Source organism: Gopherus flavomarginatus, chromosome 5 (genome assembly GCF_025201925.1).
Source record: "Gopherus flavomarginatus isolate rGopFla2 chromosome 5, rGopFla2.mat.asm, whole genome shotgun sequence".
NCBI lineage: Eukaryota > Metazoa > Chordata > Testudines > Testudinidae > Gopherus > Gopherus flavomarginatus.
In genome coordinates, this window is record NC_066621.1 from 107,135,430 (window position 1) to 107,153,300 (window position 17,871).

The window sequence follows — 17,871 nt, forward strand, 5'->3', positions numbered from 1 at the left end:
TGATTAATAGCAAATTACAAATTTCTGGTATGAATTTGTTAAACTTCCAGGGTTCACAAATATTTCCAGATATACTCGTCCTTGTCTGAGCGAGTAACACATGGTCTGAATAACAACAAAATTAATTAGAGTAATCCATCCACAAATAGATTTTCGCTTTATACATTATTTAACTGCCGTACTTGATCCTCTGGTGATAGGCACATTAGAAATACGATAGATTAGATACCCATTAAGGGCAGCTCCTCTCACATAGTGTATCACTGTTGTGAGTATGACCTGGGTTTCTTTGATTTTATTAGTGTCTTCTGGGACTAAACACACTTTCCCACAGCTGTTCTGTACTTGTCCACTACTAGACTGATATGGTGAGAAAGGGTCAATATCTGTCTAATTGCTCTCTGTACTTCCCACAGGGATGATATCTGGGCACATGTTCTGATCAGATAAAGTATAATAATAATAATAATAATAGCTTGCACTTCTAACGACCTTCTGTCAGAGGATCAAGATATTTTAGAGATAGATAGTTAACAATTCACTTATCTTTTAAAGATGGGGAGCTAAGGAACAGGGAGCTCAAATGATTTACTCAGTCACAGAAAGTCTGTGTCAGAGTTGGAAACAGAACTCAGTAGCATTATTGTAAAGATAACAGAAGACTAAATCAAAGATTTCTCCCCATTTCGCTCCCCTTCTCCTAGAGAAGACATATATTCAGGGTGTTTGAGACAGCCTCATTCACTGGTAAGAGTTAAGGGAGTACTTTGGGGATTACCTTTGTACAATTTAATATGTTTCAGTCAGTTAATAAAAGCAGGATTACTGCAAATCATTCTACAGTTAGGTACAATTGGGTTACATGGAAGAAAGGCTGGGACATATCTTTGATACTGAAACTTTTGTAACAATAATTATGCCCAACACTTACAGTTTACAGAAATTAACTATCAGATAATTAATCCTGACCTCCTAATCTCCTATGAGATATATACACTGGTACTTTTACATCCAGTTTACAAATTAGGAAACTTGGAAACAGAGGCTAAGTGCCTTGCACAATGCCAAACAAGTAGTTAGTAGTGGAGTCAGAATTAGAATCCATGTAGCAGGACTTCCTAACTGCCAGTCCTGTGGTATAACTACCACAAAACTCTGTCTCACTAATGAGACTGTTTCTGTCTGTTCTACTTATCACTCAAATGATAGTGGCAAGTAACCCACAAGGGTGGGTTCCAGAAGGGTGCAACGGTGCTGCAGACATCATATTGATTACACAGGGTCATATATCAAATATAACATATTCTAATCTACAAGCTGATTAGTTAATTTATCTTTACAGTGCATGTTTATATATATAAATAAATATATATATAAACAAATATATATAATATAAACAAATTAACAACATGCCTTCGGAAATGATGAAAACTGAGTTCCTTTCCATGTATTACAATGTGCTCAGTGTGGTTACAATGATATGGGCAGAAACTATCCTATTTCATATCTCCTGCTAATTACAGACAGTGGGATTAATTTATAATGGTACCTTGGGACAGGTTCTCTTCTTGCACAATTCTGATGGCATAAGGGTCACATAAGGGCATACAGAGATGGGTATGGGGCATGACAAAGAAATTCTCCACTATAGCAATCCTCCACTGACATAAGGTCCATTAAATTACCCTACTGCAGTAACAGATCTCAGAGCTGCCTACACAGTGTTATGCATCATCAGCACTGGGCTGGCTCAGAGAATCAGGGAGCTGGAACTGGCACCCCGTGCCCTCCTGCTCTGTCACAGAAGAAAATTAGCCCCAGTGTCTCAGAATCAGAAGCACGAAATTAGCCTCAGAAGTGATGGGATTTCCAGATTGCAAATGATGTATTTATAATGTAAGGCTAACTATTAGGCTCTCAGTGTTATGAACATTCTGTTTTTATTTTTACAAATATACTTTTATTTTCATTTTTCAGCTATAAAAATGTAGTTTGTGGTAACACATGACACGAGCAAAGCTACTTCTGGATACAAACTCATTTCAACTCACAAGTGCCAGTTTGATTTTTTGGGTGCTATAATATAACTGATTCCTATCCTTGAGGTCTTCTGCCATCCCCTATGCCACATTAGTTCTTATCAGTCTCTCTTGCAGCATTACTGAAGGATGGTGATCTCTCTTTGCCCACAACTCTGTACCCAACTAGTTACCCACTTCCTGAAGGTCAGAATTCAATTTCTCTCATCCAATACCATATGATTAATCACTTCAGTCTTTTCTTCAACTCCACAAACTCCCAATAAACTTATATGTAAGGCATTTTAGGTCACGTTTCTTGGTAGATTAGGCTGGGGCTGAGAGATCAGGATTGAGGTTTATTATTATTTAATATATTCATTGCAGAGACCAGATGCCCCAAGCAGAATCAGGGCTCCATCATGCTAGGCACTGTACACACACACACACACACACACACACACACACACACACACACACACAGTCATTAGGCCCTGAGAAATGAATGGGCAGATCCTTGCATCCACCTGCTACCCCACTGACTTCATATAATTGTACATAACCCAGAGGAATCTACTATTTTACTACTACTATTTTTAACAAAACAGAAGTAAAATAGATAATTTGATGATATAACTGTAAATCACCAGTGATAAAATCAGTGCACTATTTTAAAATATAACTGGGTACAAAGAGGAGGAAGGCTATTTATTAGATTGATAAAAGTAGCTTTTAATAGTAAGGGCCAAACCATGACCCAGCCTATGCACCCGTGTTAGCCCATGAGGACGGGAAAGACCATCCCTGCTTAACCCATGTGTGGTATTCCTGAACCTTGAGTCTGAATCTCTAGGGGTAAGCATGTGTTGCAAGCCCATTACTTCCCCAGAGCATGAGGGATGAGAGAGGTGGAGAATGGACCAGCTCCTCTGGTCAGTGCGAGTTAATGGTACTACTCTGGCCACTGGTATGTGACAGCAGCAGATTGCTCTGCATGTGGAGCAAGGAGGAACTAAGGAAAGAACCTACAGTTCTGATGCACAATTACTTCTCTGTGCTGTTGTTCCTTGGGTGCTACACCTATACACTGCCCCCCTACAGAGCAGACTACACATACAGAATTTATGTTTTTTAAACTAAAATAAATGTGTATCTGTAAAACATGTCAAATAAATTAGAAATAATCCCATAAACAAATCAAAATACCTAACATGTTTGAGAAATACTTCTGTTACTTTACTGCTATTTAATAATTGTTAACCCAGCTATTAAAATTGTATCTTTTTACAGGTCTTGGGGATGGAAAAGCCCTCAAATCAACCATTTTAATATGATGTTTATGGCATTATTCATCACCCTGAAAATAATCTCCCACCTGAAGAATACTGCAGAGAAGTAAAATTGATTTCTTTCTTTTGATAAATACAAGTAAAGCTATATTCCTCCAATTTCAGGAACATTTATTATAGCACAGCAATTTTACTGCTCTCCTTCAGTATCTGTCAACATTTCCACTATAAACATGGCTGACAAAGTTCACACTGGGGCAAAATTTAAATTCTCAGCATAAAAGTAATATAAATAAAAATAGGAAAATTGGGTGACGCCTTTTAACATGATAGACATTCAGAAGAGGCAAGTTTCAAATGCTTTTTGAGCACTACAAATTTTAACATCCTCGGCTTTTTATTTTTGCAACTGAAATTTTGCAGTTCATTAGTTTTTAATGTGGATAAATGCCCATGGGCACTCTGATAAGATAATATAAGCAATGCATTTTAACAATAGCAATTGCAGATGTATAGCTTCTTGCAACAAACATCTCTAATATTTCTCAGGTTTCTGCTTTATCCCTGGCAATTCAATTATACTACATGGTAACAGGTCTGAAGGATCTGCCATGTTCCATTGTGCAAAAACCATTTTAGAGAATCTCTGCTTACTGCTGATTGACACATAGCCATTACTGTAAGCTAAATAGAAAAATAGAGATAATTCATAAATAGGTTTACATAAAAGAATTACAACTCTTAGAAAGATTATTGTGTAAAAAAGTGGCAATGATTTAAATTGAAAAAAAAAAAACCAAAATATTCAAAGAAATAAAAAAAAATAAAATAGACCAGTTTTGTTGCAAGGGTTCTATTGTCATTTTCTAGGGTGACTAGATGTCCCGATAAAATCGGGACTGTCCCGATACTTGACTCTTTATCCCATCTCCCGACCTATGTACAATCGGGATGCCATTTGTCCTGATATTATAAGGTTGCCTGGCTTCTGGTTGGCGCAGGCTGGTACGTTCCCTACCTGGTTCCGCGCATCTCTCCAGAAGTGGTGACATTTCCCTCCTGGTCCTAGATGAAGGGACGGCCAGATGGGCTCTGCATGCTGCCCCCGCCATGACCATCTGCTTCGCAGCTCCTATTGGCCAGGAACTGCAGCCAATGGGAGTTGCGGTGGCAGTGCCTGCAGGAGAGGCAGCGCGCACAGCCGCCTGGCCATGCCTCTCCCTAGGACCAGAGGGAGATGTCACCACTTCTGGGGAGCCGCCTGAGCCCACACCACCTCCTGCAACCAAACACCCTCCCAGAGACAGCACCACGAACTCCCTCCCATGCCCCAACCCCTTGCCCCAGCTCTGAAAGAAACCCAAAACTCTTGTGGCTGGAGCTGGGGCCGTGTGTGCCCCCAACCCATGGCGTGTGGCAGGGGTCAGGGCCAGGGCCGTGCGCCCCCAACCCATGGCTTGCAGCAGGACTGCAGCCAGGGGCTGCTGTTGGGGCTGTGCACCCCCAACCTACAGCAGGGGCCTTACCCGGGGCTGTGTGCTCCCGACATGCAAATTCCTCGGGTTATGCGCCTCCCTCCCCCATGGCTCCGGTGGGGGCCGCGAGCCTGTGGCTGCCCTCCCTCTCCATGTGTCCCGATATTCTAGCCTTGCCATCTGGTCACCCTAGTGTCTGCTGGCAAAAGTCAGGTTCTTGGCTTCTCCTGGCTGAAAGTGTGCACGAGGACAGGGTGCACAAGCATAAGCTGCCCATAACGCAAGCTCTGCCAGGAAACAAGAGTTTGCTGGCAGGTCCCACAATGAGCAGGGAAACAGCATGTAAGAGATGAGCTCATCCACTGCATATTCCTGGGTAGTCTCCCCCAGTACAACTCCTAAGGAGCCCTCTGCCTCAGTTTAAAGCAGCCTTCGCCTGATGTAGGCAGAACCCATGCCCATCTTTCCCCAGAATGAATCCGTGTTCAGGTCCTGCTTAAGTCACTCTGTTTATCTTGAGTATAATGTTTGATATTGTGTTATTTCAAAAACTCTAAGAAAACTGAGTGATCTTAAATCTCATAAGAGCTGCAATACAGGCACAACAGCATATATTGTATATGCAGTTTCAACCCTGACACTGAATATCCTGACTTTTGTCCAGTTAAAACAGCTGCTTAATGTTATCTTTAGATAATGTTTTGTGAGAATATACATATCTGTACAGTTACTTGAAGTTAAGAATCATCACAACTACAGGAGTCTATCAAGACAAACATTTGTTTTGTTCTTTAGTCCTCCTGTGGTGGTTACTTACACAACTACTGACAGGTTTGAGATTACCATGCTGGAATCTGTTTTCATGTGACAGCCGCAGTGCAGATACTTGTCGATATACTGGTGCTGAATGTTAATCACTGCTACAGTCTAGAAACAATTGCCAGCTACGTCACTTATCACCAGAATGAACAGCAAAGCCTTGACTTAATTGCCTTATCATGTGCCACATGCTTCCTGCTGAAATGGATAGACAGCACTAAGAAATACTGCGGGGGATAAAATAAACTAATAAGAATGTTCAAAATTAATGATAAATACAGCTCCAGGCATCAGTTTTGGTTCTCATATCTTTCTCCATATACACCTTTTTAAATACTGTCCAAAAGAGATTCTGATTATTTGTATAAGAACTAGGCAAAACAGGTTATGAATAAAATATATTTAACAATGTAATGTGAAGTGTGGACAGGACACAGAAACATAGATATTTGTCCTCTGGTTTGAATATTCAATACAGCACTTGATTTTATTAGAAAAATCTTCCACACAGATCAACTTTTCTAGAAGATCAGCAAAACATTTTTAATAGGTAAACACAAATTTATTTTTGGTATACTGATACTCTAAGCTAAATCTTGGATAGTTCAAACTTCAAGAAACAGATCCAAAGCAGGTACATCTCTGATGCTATTCAATCAACATGCACAAAATCATGTTTCCCGTTAAATAAAAACTCTTTTTTTGCCCTGCAAACAAGGAATGCTTAGCCTTACAACAATCATCAGGTAGCCTCTTAGATAGATAGATAGATAGAAAGAAAGAAAAAAAAAGGCAATGAGACAATTAAAATAGCATAATAATTAGTTGTTTGCTCAATATTTTAAAGTATATGTAAGTCTAACATTCAGATACAGAAAGAAGAAATGCTGAACACGGTGTTCATAAAGAAGTCTTACTAGCTCTTTGTTTTTTAACCGATGAGGAAGTCAAATAATCACTGCTGGAGTGGCAGGAGGCTATATACAAGAGATTCAAATCAACCCGTGGGATAGTACCATATATAGTTCTCTGACCAAAGCTTCCTTCCTTCTATCTACAAAATTTCTCCCTGAAAATAAATTTCATCATGTTTTTGTGCCAGATGTCACTTTCAACAGATTCTCTTATAATGATCAAAATATTATATATATAATTTTAATGCACTGCTATATGCTGAACCTGGTTATTTACACAGCACACAAGTTCTAATGTAGTTATCACAAGTTATTCTAGCACTAATCATTCAGAGGCATCCGTGGGAAAAAAACAGCTTGCTGTCAAAAAAAAAAAACCTTCTTAAGATTTGAATAAAATTTGCACGAGATCTCAAGAGAAGCTGACATAAATAAACAAAGTATGTGTTAAAATTAACACATTGAATGTAAATATTAAAATACGTACAGGGTATTTTTTTGCCTCAACAGTTCACAGGTACTGTACATCTTAAAATCAGCCACTGAATAACAGCTATGCCTGAATCTGGATAGTATGAAGGTCAGTAAGTAACTTGGAACTTTACATAAAGGAGTAAAGCAACAATATAAACGATATGATGATTATGTGACAATGAACTGCACATATTACCCAGTTCAAAGAAAAATAAACCAGTCTGATAACAAAATAATATTACAATATCTGCATTTTAAAAAATAAGAGACTAATTAGAAGTAATCAAACCTCAAATGAATGTGTAATTAAAAATGTTTTAAAATAGACAATTTTACTTTATTTTTCATCATTAAATTTTACCTCCAAATTAATTTATTTTACTACATAATCTGTTTAAATACTAATACCTCTACATTACATACAAGTCACAATTAAAAACCAAAATTAAATATATGCCATTCCTAATATCACATTCATTTATTTCAATATGGTTTTAGGGATAATTCCATTCTATTTTACAAGGGATCCAGAGACTACATATGTGTGTGTGTATATACATATACAAACATACACACACACAGACAATTACTGTACTCATGATACACAAATACACACCCTGCAAATACACGTTAAAATAGTAAGATTAAAAAATAATAAAATTACTATTTTAGAGTCTATTTTACTATCAGAGATTTAAAAATTAAAAGTATATTTAGAGAAGAATGATTTTTCCATTTAATTTTCCAAGTTCTGAAAAGTGTTCTTTATGCAACAGTGTTAGATATCTATGATTATGGGTGTATATATGTGAATGAAAGAATAAATCCTTAACCCACCATATCTTTTTCTCCAGTTTGCAAGCTGTCACCCGTGAAAAGTATGGTGTAGATGATAGGATGATACTGTACCTGATTGGCTCTGGAGGTGGTCATGGGATCAGATGGAGAGGACTTGGTGGTAGTTGGGGAAGATGGCAATGTCTGGGAACAAAGCAGTTCAGGAGCAAATCAACCTTTACAAGCCTTAGACTGAACAGTTAAAAAATAAACAAATAAAAGTAATGTAACCAGAAAAATAAAATTAAAATAAAGCATAAGACTAAAATCTTTCTCCTACTCATTGGAACTTAATGGAATTTAAGGTCAATTGAATAAATAAGTAATGCATGTAAATATGCATGCATATGTGTGTAAAAACAAATTCATGACTTGAAATCAAGATGGTGAACCCACATAAATACTAAAAGATATGCTGACCACATGAATATTTTCTTTTCTCGCTCCTCTTCTTGGGGTACATAAAAAGGATAAAGTAAATAAAAATTCCAGCAAGTTCAATGAGTACACTAAAACTTTCTAACAGCAAACAAGGCTAGTGCTGGGAAGAAGTAGTGAAGTTTACTTTGGCATAAATTTATTCACCTACTCTGTATGCTGACTGCATCCAACAAACTGAATTTCATAAATTATTTGATCCATATCTTAAAACAATTAAAATCGCAGCTACTGAAAGTTTTTTAACAATAAAAGAAACTGCTAAAATATTCATTGATTTTTTTCAATCAAGAGCCACGTGTGAAAAATGTAAACATCAATCTTATGATGGATGAACATGCAACTAACGGCATTGCAACAATTTACTATGATATATTTATTATTACTGTTCAAAGATCATTAATTTAATAAGGGCAAAGGTTAATAATGCAGCATCAGCCTGTGTTCAAAATTAACACAAAAAAGAATTAGAAGTCATATTTATTGATATGTTTTTTCCTAAATATACATTTACTTAACATTAATACTTGAACACATGTTATCAAAAAACACTGCTCTATTTAAAATGTACATGTTTAGATACATAACTCTCAAACATATCAGCTCCTACTACAGTAACTTATTTATATAAATGTAGTGAGAATGTCAGATTTCAGTTTTCAAGACATAATATACAATACTCATTCAAATCAGACTTCCTGGAACATCTTCACAATGTTCAAATATCTTAGAAAATATGAAAGTACACCAATATTACTGTGAGAAATAAGGACTTAAACACTGTAGAATAGGGTTGCCAACCCTCCAGGATTGTCCAGGAGTCTCCAGGAATTAAAGATTAACTTTTAATTAAAGATTATGTCATGTGATGAAATCTCCAGGAACATGTCCAACCAAAACTGACAACCCTAGTGCCTAATATTCTCATACAATTAATAACCAGAACTACTTAGAAATAAAGCAAAATTTGTAAACTTCCATAATTTTTGGTATTTGCATTAATTTACAGTCCTAAAAAGTATAACCCACATTTTTAAAAGTGTGTACATACTTTAGCACTAACAAAACCTCATAATGCATGTGAGCAAGTTGAGATTGTATGTATACAGAAAGTTATATGCAATGGTAGAATACTGCTTGCAGATAGATATGCATCAGGCATTTTGTGCATACGGTGTTAAATATTTGGGCCTATATGCAGAGCAGTGTGGAGCTCTTTATTTTACATGTTCAGAATATATCTGTAAATAAAGCCATAAGAAAAGCAATAGAAATTTTAATAAATAAGCAGGCTTCTATTTCATACCTTCAACTCACTATAAACAAAAAATTTATCCTAAGCATCAGCTAGGGCTTTATCAAAAGGCTTCTAACATAGCACATTCTGCCACGTGCTCCCTCAAAAATAATAGGGCTCTGCTAAATTATGTAAACCTGGAGAAACCAGGAAATATTGTAAAGAAAAACATATCAATTATTAAGTATTTTCCCACATCTTTCTCTATAGTATATGGCTTTGTTTGTCCTATATCTTTGTTTGGGATAGAATTATTTTTAAAAGGAATTGTGGATTTTACCAGAGCTAACTGTGGTCAATTACACCAATGTAACCCTTCTGGTTTAATGAGATTGCACAAGTGTAACTCAGGGCAAAATTTCATCCAAGTTGTAGATCATAATGTGCTGATTTTCATTTGTCTAGTTAAAAATCTACATTACTGCTATGAAACAGGATGGGGGTGGGGAGTAAAGAAGCTGTAACTCATCCTGCCAAAAGTGTCCTGTACTAAACTGAATATTAAAGTTCTCGGCTTAAAACGTATTTAAAGAACAAAAAACATTTTACAGACATTTCAGAATTCAAGATGAGGATTAGACTTTTTGACTACCGGCATCAATTGTGATATTTCTGGCATCTGACGGTTTGTGTCACTGACATTAATTTGTGTGTGTGGTGTTTTTTTTTTTTTTTTTTTATTTTCTAACACTAATTAATCAGAAGAAAAAAAGAGGTTTTAAAACAGCTGTCTAACATACATGGAGAAAATTCAGCAAGTATAACTATTGCATTTATGTGGAAATAGGAACAATTTAATACTGGGAAATACCGTTTACCAGTAGTACAGGTTACACAAAACAGCTGGAATATACACAATTCTTATTTAATAACAACATTCACCTTCCTGAAAGCAGAAAAATATGGCAGTGGAAAAAAAGGAATGCTAACATTTTATGTATTCTGTCTACTGAACCTACCAGAACATTCCCCATAATAGAAGCACTCAGTCCACTATTTTATTTTCTCAAAAACTTCTTTACAATACAATGAAAAGGGGTAAGAACAGTTGAATACAAAACAATTGTTAATAAACAAGCATCAAAATGGGCATAAACATTTTTCCATAAACACACACACACCAGTGACAAAATATTCAAAATTATGTATAGCAAATTGCTTTTCAAATCAAAGTGTTTTGTGTCTGAGGCAGGGGTTGTTTCTGTGGTTGCTGTCATAACCACTATTTTCTTTTTCATTGAATAGTACAGCAAATAATGCAAGAAACTAATGCATGTCCTCACAGAAACAGGATTTCTTAACTCGTGCAGCCTCCATCTTTGTCAAATATGTTTAATTAAAAAATGAGCCTGATTCTGTACCATTAAGATCCATGGGAGAGGGACTAGATTCTAAATTTGTACATTGTGCATATTTTGTAGCCATCTTCCCCATGCTCAACCCTCTTTAACTCCAGTTGTTTTTTCAGGTCACATATCCTTCAAGTGCAACATGGAGAAAAAGTCACTTACAAACTGGATAACACAGTTTAATAAAGATTTCACAGATGTGCATAATATATAATCAGATAGTATTTTTTTAGACATACAAACAAAACCTCTTTCATCACCATCAAAATAAAACAATATGATTCTCTTTAAATAACAAACGTTATATGTATTTATGTGAACCATCTATTTATTTCCTAATGAACACAACTGTGAATAAGAATTTTCAGAAAGAAAGAGGCAAGTTGATGGGTTTTGTTTTTTGGGTTACTTTACAAATCATTTCCTTTCATATTATTGGAAACTATGTTTCATCGATATGTCTTGAAGTGCTTTACAAGAAATCTGTGAAACAGACGTTTAGACAGATTTGCTTATTAATGAAAGTTGGAAATAATTCAATTTTGAATTACTATATAGCGTAGAATAATTTTAAAAACTTAGTGAGGATTTTGCATTAGGCAAGCACTTGAATTTAGAAGTTATTAGGCTTCTGGGAATGAGAATTATAAAGTGATTAGAAATTATAAGGTGATTTTACATTAAGGAGTCTCAATTTTCAAGACTGAAACATTCATACTATTACTGAAGCTCTCCAGTAATTAAAGGCTGCCCTCTAGCAAGGCTTAAGTAAGAGACCAGTCAGAATTTCTACTCTACACCATTTTTAAGAGCTTATAAAATTTTGAAGCAAGCTAAAACTTCAACAACAATGTCCAAGCCAGAGTGAGTTTTTGTCTTTGTTCCCAAATTTTATGGCCTTTCTTATAGTTTATGTTTACAGATAATAGATATTTTTGTGCTCCTAGAACGGAGTGATTCCAAAAGTAAAAAAGGTTTACTGACCAACAGCCAGATTCTGCCTGACACACACAAGAGTGTGCAGCATTTAGGGAGCGTTTTCATCCTTAGGTGGCTCACACAGAATTGCACTTTGTTTTGAGATTTCTCTCTCTCTCGCCCTGTCTCTCTAGGTGCATAACATCCTCAAGTAGGTAGGAGGAAGACAGAGCGGTAACACACGTATACTTCACACCCTTGAGCACGGAGTTGGCTGGCTACAGAAGCAGTGGGTGTTCAGGGAGGCCTTCTGAGACTTTTTCCTGAGGTAGGCAGTCTCCACAGTTCACTTAATGCTGAGCTGTGCCTAACTGCCACACTCTCATCCTAAATATTATTTAAAAAATAAGATTAAATATTTACCTGCCAGATCACGAGTATTCTACTGAGTGAGTTAACTGTTCAGTACTTTAACTCTTCGTACCATACTAGATGGTTGTTTTGTTTTGTTTTGTTTTGTTTGTAATGAAGGATGAAGGGGAGAAGGCAGAAAATAAAATAAAATACCACAGTTAAAACAATGGTAAAGCCATGACAACACCATAAAGAAACAGGACATTCAAATTTAAAGTTGAAATTCCATGCAGTTTACCACTTTGTAGTTGGCTATGGCAGGGCTTGCCAAAAAATAGTGATCCTGCATAACACAAGCTTAAAGACAGAATGAGTTTCAGCCTTTTTTTAAAGTCCACACTTTTAAGCATCATTAAAATAATGTGAACATACTTCCTATGGTTTAATTTTAAATTGCTTAAGTCAACAGGTCTGTTTTTACACTTCTTTACTATCACTTTGAATTCCATTGCTGATGAAAATTAAGGGCAGAATAGCTTGAGCAACTAAAGCCAGGCCAGGGACAAATCTGCAGTGCAAGATTCCACCACATTACTGTGCTGGAGGACCTGAAGGACTGGCTTAGTACGCTTTCTACAGTGCCAGAAGCGGTATCCCCTGCAACTGCTCACTTTGCCGTTTATTATTTTTTAAATCTATTACAAACTCTTAACAGGTGACTCTAGTGAGGCAACATAATAATCATGAAGTATCTTTAAAAAATAGGGTCTGTTATGTAAATACATAACTATAGATTTTTAAAAGCTTGTTTTGATTAAGCAATAATTAATATTAGCTAGTTAATCACAGTCCAGAGCATAGAGAAGTTATTTTGTTGATATTACAGTTTGAAGATCTGACTTCCCACTGCATTGTACCTTTGCACCTAAGCAAAGTGGGTGTAAAGCACTCGTGGTAGTGTTTTACCACCCACTTTGCACTCAATCTGCACTAATGTAAATAACTATGCTGGGTGCAAGGTAAGGGAGAAAGAGGACCAAAGTTATATGCAGACAGACATTTATGAAAGGTTTTTAAATGCTGTCTTATCCTTGACTTTCACTTTACATGGCAAAAATGAGGATTAGTAGCTCTTGGAAGGGTTTATGGTCCCCCATGAGGGTCTGTTCACAAAACAAGAGAAAGTCCTGCTCTGGTATGTTACCTGAAAAAGAGCATCTCATGAGCCCTTTGGGAATGAAAAGGGGCTGGGAGCATAACTTTGCAGTACAGGGCTTGGGGGAAGAAGGAAAAGAGGATAAAGGAAAAAGGCAGGAGTTAGCATTCCCCTCCTGCGCCTGCCCCACAATCTGTTATAATAATGGAGGAAAATTGTAAGATCTAGCCCCCCTTCCTCACCCATGTCCCCCCCTTTATATACCAATAAAATAGAGTAAGGCCATGTCTATATGTGCCACGCTGCAGTGGCTCAGTTGTACCAATACAGCTGCGCTGCTGCAGTGTCTGGTGAAGATGCTTTAAGACGATGGGAGAGAGCTCTCCCGTTGGCATAATAAAACCACCTCCACGAGCAGCAGAAGCTATGTCAGAAGAAGAAGCTCTTCTGTCACCACAGCATGTGCACACGAGTGCTCATGTCAGTGTAATTCATGTCATTCAGAAGGGTGTTTTTTTCACACCTGTGAGTGACAAGTTATACCAGCTTAGGCCTAAGTGAGCAGGAGGACACTCAAATAAGAGGCATATAAAAACATGAGATGAGATTTTATGATGTGTCTGCTTAAGTAACCATTTCTTGACACTAATGTTCTCGACAGCTTTCGCCAGGTGCCTAATCTTGTAATAACAACAAAAGTAAATCTTTTAAAAGAAAAATCATTGAGTGTGTAGTGGGGACCAACACCAGTTGCATCTGGCATCTTCTAATTTTGAGACTGTCAGCAAGTCAGGTTTCAAATCTAGATATGGCATAGAAATGCTATTAGCCTCAACAGTCAATGATCTTAGAGCAATGAACAAAGATCAGACGTGCTTTCAAATACTGCTAGATCTGGCAAGGGTTGGAAGCACAGCTTTAAAGTCAGTCTATTCATACAGACAGATCCAAGAGGATGGTAGATCGTTGACTCCTCTTCCTCCTTAAGGCATCTCAGCTGTGAAGTCACACAAGGCCAATCTTGTCACCCTTCCTGTTCAGAGATTATGAGAAGCTATAGATAGATCTTGAGATGGGGTTGCCTGCAATCATCAATGCTGCATATAGATTGTCTTGGATGGTTTAGATAGAACAAATCCTGTATCTTGGCATGACTACATGATCCTTGTGGTCATAGGTGCCAACTCTGTGGGTGCTTGGCACCCATCAGCAGCCCTGTGAGGCAGCTCCTCCCTCTTCCTCCCTGTGCTCCCACTTGCCATGATCAGCTGTTGAGCAGTTTGTAGGAGGTGCTGGGGTGGAGGGGGAGAACTGGGGGCAAGAAGAGGTGAGGGGAAGAGCCAGAACAGGGCATGGGTGGGAAGAGGTGGGGCAGGGACAGGAAGAGGCTGGGCAGGTGAGGGCTTAGGGGAAGGGGTGGAGTGGGGGCAGGGCCTGGGATGGAGCGGGGATCGAGCACCCCCTAGGAACTGGGGAAGTCAGTGCCTCTGCTTGAGGTCCCCTCTAGCCCTATCGTTCTCTGAAAACATTTAGCTCTATATTTATATTTCTCATTTGACCAAGATGGAGCTATTTCCTTACAGTCTCATGGTCTGCAGATATGGGGACCTGGGTGACAGCCAGTTGGCTGAAGATCTATATGGATAATGAAGGAAGTGATGCTGATTGATGAGGAGAATCTTTTTAAGGAATATGCAATGTCTACAATTACTCTATGATTTGAAGGACTCTGCCCAGATATTATCAAAATGGCTCTTCCTGGACTTAGGTTGACATTTTCAAACCTGGGTGCATAAAGTCAGGCTCCTAAATCCATATTTAGGCACCAAAACAAAAGTAGCCTTCTTTTCAAAAGATGAAGAACCCTAGTATCTCCCATTGACTTAAGTTTTATTTAGGGACATAAATATGTATTTAAGAGCCTGAGTTCAGGCATTCAGTTTTAAACATGCTGGTAAAGACTCTGGGGCAAAGGTTTTCAAAAAAAGGAGCCTAAAGTTTAGCACCCAAAATTAGGCCGCTAAACAAGATCCCTTTTTCAAATGGATTGAATATTCAGTAGCTGCCATTGTAAGTACTGAATTAATTTTAGGGTCCTATATTTTTAACAACTTGGCCTGGATTTCCCGATAACAAGAGAAACTTGAAATACCTTTTTTCATCTTTGGCTGGCCAAAAGACTTCATTCTTCCCTCCTTTATTCAGAATCTACAACTGCCATCAGTAATTGTATTGCCTCCTGGATAAGCTACAGCAACACTTTCTACATGGAAATAACTGTGAAAGCTGCTTGGAAGGTTCAGCAAGTGCAGAAAGCAACCGTACATCTTCTGAACAAGGTGGACTGGCAAGAACATATCACACCAATCTTCAGACTCTACAAAAGATGTCAGTCAATTTTCAGGTGAAATTCAAGATATTCAATACTATCTACAAAACTCTAAACAGCTTAGAGTCCAACTACTCAAGGGAACTCCACTCTTAACCCAGCACACCTCCTGCAATTTGTTTGAAAACTTGAGCAAACAGTGAGGCTTGAGAGTGCGGAGACAGGCTACATTCAGAAAACAATACTGGGTGTGTGGTTTTTTTATTCAAGTGTTTTTCTAACTCTCAACTCTAATCCAAAGCATTAAGTCTACAGACTTTTCTTCATCCTTGCCCTGTATAAGCAGGTTCCACTGTAGGAGGGGGAGTAGGGGGGGGAGTAGGGCATAAGTACCCTAGTAGTAGGAGGGGGAGTGGCGGTTTTCTGGGATATTTAGGGCAGCAATATGATCAATATGATCATGATGTTTAGATAGACAGAAGAAACTTCTCTCTGAATGCCCATTCATTTAATTTTCTCTCTCCTCCTCCAGAAGTAACACACCAAACAAATTATAAATTTAAAGTTACTTAAGTCATTGTGTTTGAGCCTTGTTAGTGGATATGTTTTTCTCAGTTTCAAATATTCTTGGAAAATGTGACTCAATAAAAGAAGGCTGTTGGATCTTTATACCTTGTATGTGACTGCCTTACAGTTACACAAAACATACTAATACTTGAAGATAAGCCAATACAAACTTTATGCAAGAATGATAAAAATTGCATAGATTAAAATAGCTGAAAATACTCACAACAAAAGATCTTTACATTTGCAAGCATCAGCTTCATGATATAGGTCTTTTAAATGTACATAATATGACCCAAACTATAAATTAAAAATAATTTGTTTTGAAACACAAGAGTGAGGAAATTTGTTGGGTCCATTTTTCCTGAACTGTAATAAATCTTAATGATTTATAGAGAGGCCCATATTTTAAATCTCAAATAAAACAGAAAAATGTGTTCCCTGAAACAATAAAGAAAAGAAGCATATGAAGGATACATATCATATAATGGTGTTTGAATTTATAAGATATTATGTATAAATACTGATGAGGAAAAACTGAATATAGAACAGAACTATAAGCAAAGGGAGATCAGAAAATTCATAGAGAAAAATAAAACCACTGACATTCCCCTAAAATGCATTTAATGCAAATCCTTTACATGTTAAACATTTAAGGCTTTTTATAAAAGAAGTTAACTCTAAGCAGCTGATGTGCCTCTGTTTTCCCAACCAAAAACTCACTTGTTTGATGCGGTCTGGATTAACAGTGGTCTGGGGCTGCAGAATGCTGACTGGTTCTGTCTTGGCCACATTTTGAGGCATTTCACGAATCTTTTCAGCAATGAAGCCATGAACTGCATTCAGCGCTTCAACTGTTCCCTGGATCAAACACACTCGCTCTGTAGTACCTGTACAGAGAAGACCCTTATTTAGATAAATTCTTAGCTTAGGCACTTGCTCACTGACTCATCAACACCTCAAAAAAACCCTATTTTGAATTATTACTGAATACTGAGAACTAATTATTATGAGGTAACATTTAAAAATTCCCTTACCCGCCTGCCTCAGTAAGTGTACATATGGAAAGATAATTTCAAATGGTAACATTGTAATTATTGGCCAAGATGATCTGAAAATTATTTTGGATAGCTTCTATTTATATTACTCTTATATCTAGGTAACACGCTAGCCAATACTGGCTAGGTCCTTGCCCAAATATGGCTTAGACAGAACTATAGTTACTTGTAAATTGAAAAAAAACCAACTGTGCATACAGTATTGTAAGTAAAAATTAAAGAAACAATGTCTCAGTTTAGATGGAAAAGAAGAGCAAGAATGAGACAACTGAACTGGATTCACAGCATTTGCCATGCAGGCCTGGTGTTGTGTTATGCTAAAATATGCTATTAAAATGTAACTATTACAAGCATTAATATAAGCACGTGCAAAACTAAAGATCAACATTTAAAATATTTCTGTGATCAGTAACCTGGATAGAAAATATATTGGTTTAGCCCAGCAGTTTTAAACCTTTTCAGAGTGTGGACTGCAACTCAACATGGCGATTATTTTCAAGACCAATTCCTCTTTCATTCTTCACTATCCAGTCCACTTTCCATCCCACCCATGTCATACAATATCTCTGTAACAACTACAAC

General features: G+C 37.3%; 1 protein-coding gene across 3 annotated transcripts in view; it reads right to left on the reverse strand.

The window, feature by feature from the left end:
• Positions 1-17,871, reverse strand: part of NOVA1 (NOVA alternative splicing regulator 1) — a 246,743-nt gene that overhangs the window by 30,275 nt on the left and 198,597 nt on the right. For 2 of the 3 annotated variants that reach the window (XM_050953907.1, XM_050953905.1), the window contains exons 3-4: positions 16,955-17,121; positions 7,899-7,970 (exon numbers count right to left, since the gene is read on the reverse strand). In XM_050953907.1, coding sequence (XP_050809864.1) covers positions 7,899-7,970; positions 16,955-17,121 — 239 coding nt within the window. The remainder of the gene's footprint in view (positions 1-7,898; positions 7,971-16,954; positions 17,122-17,871) is intronic. The other variant, XM_050953906.1, reaches the window with a different exon arrangement.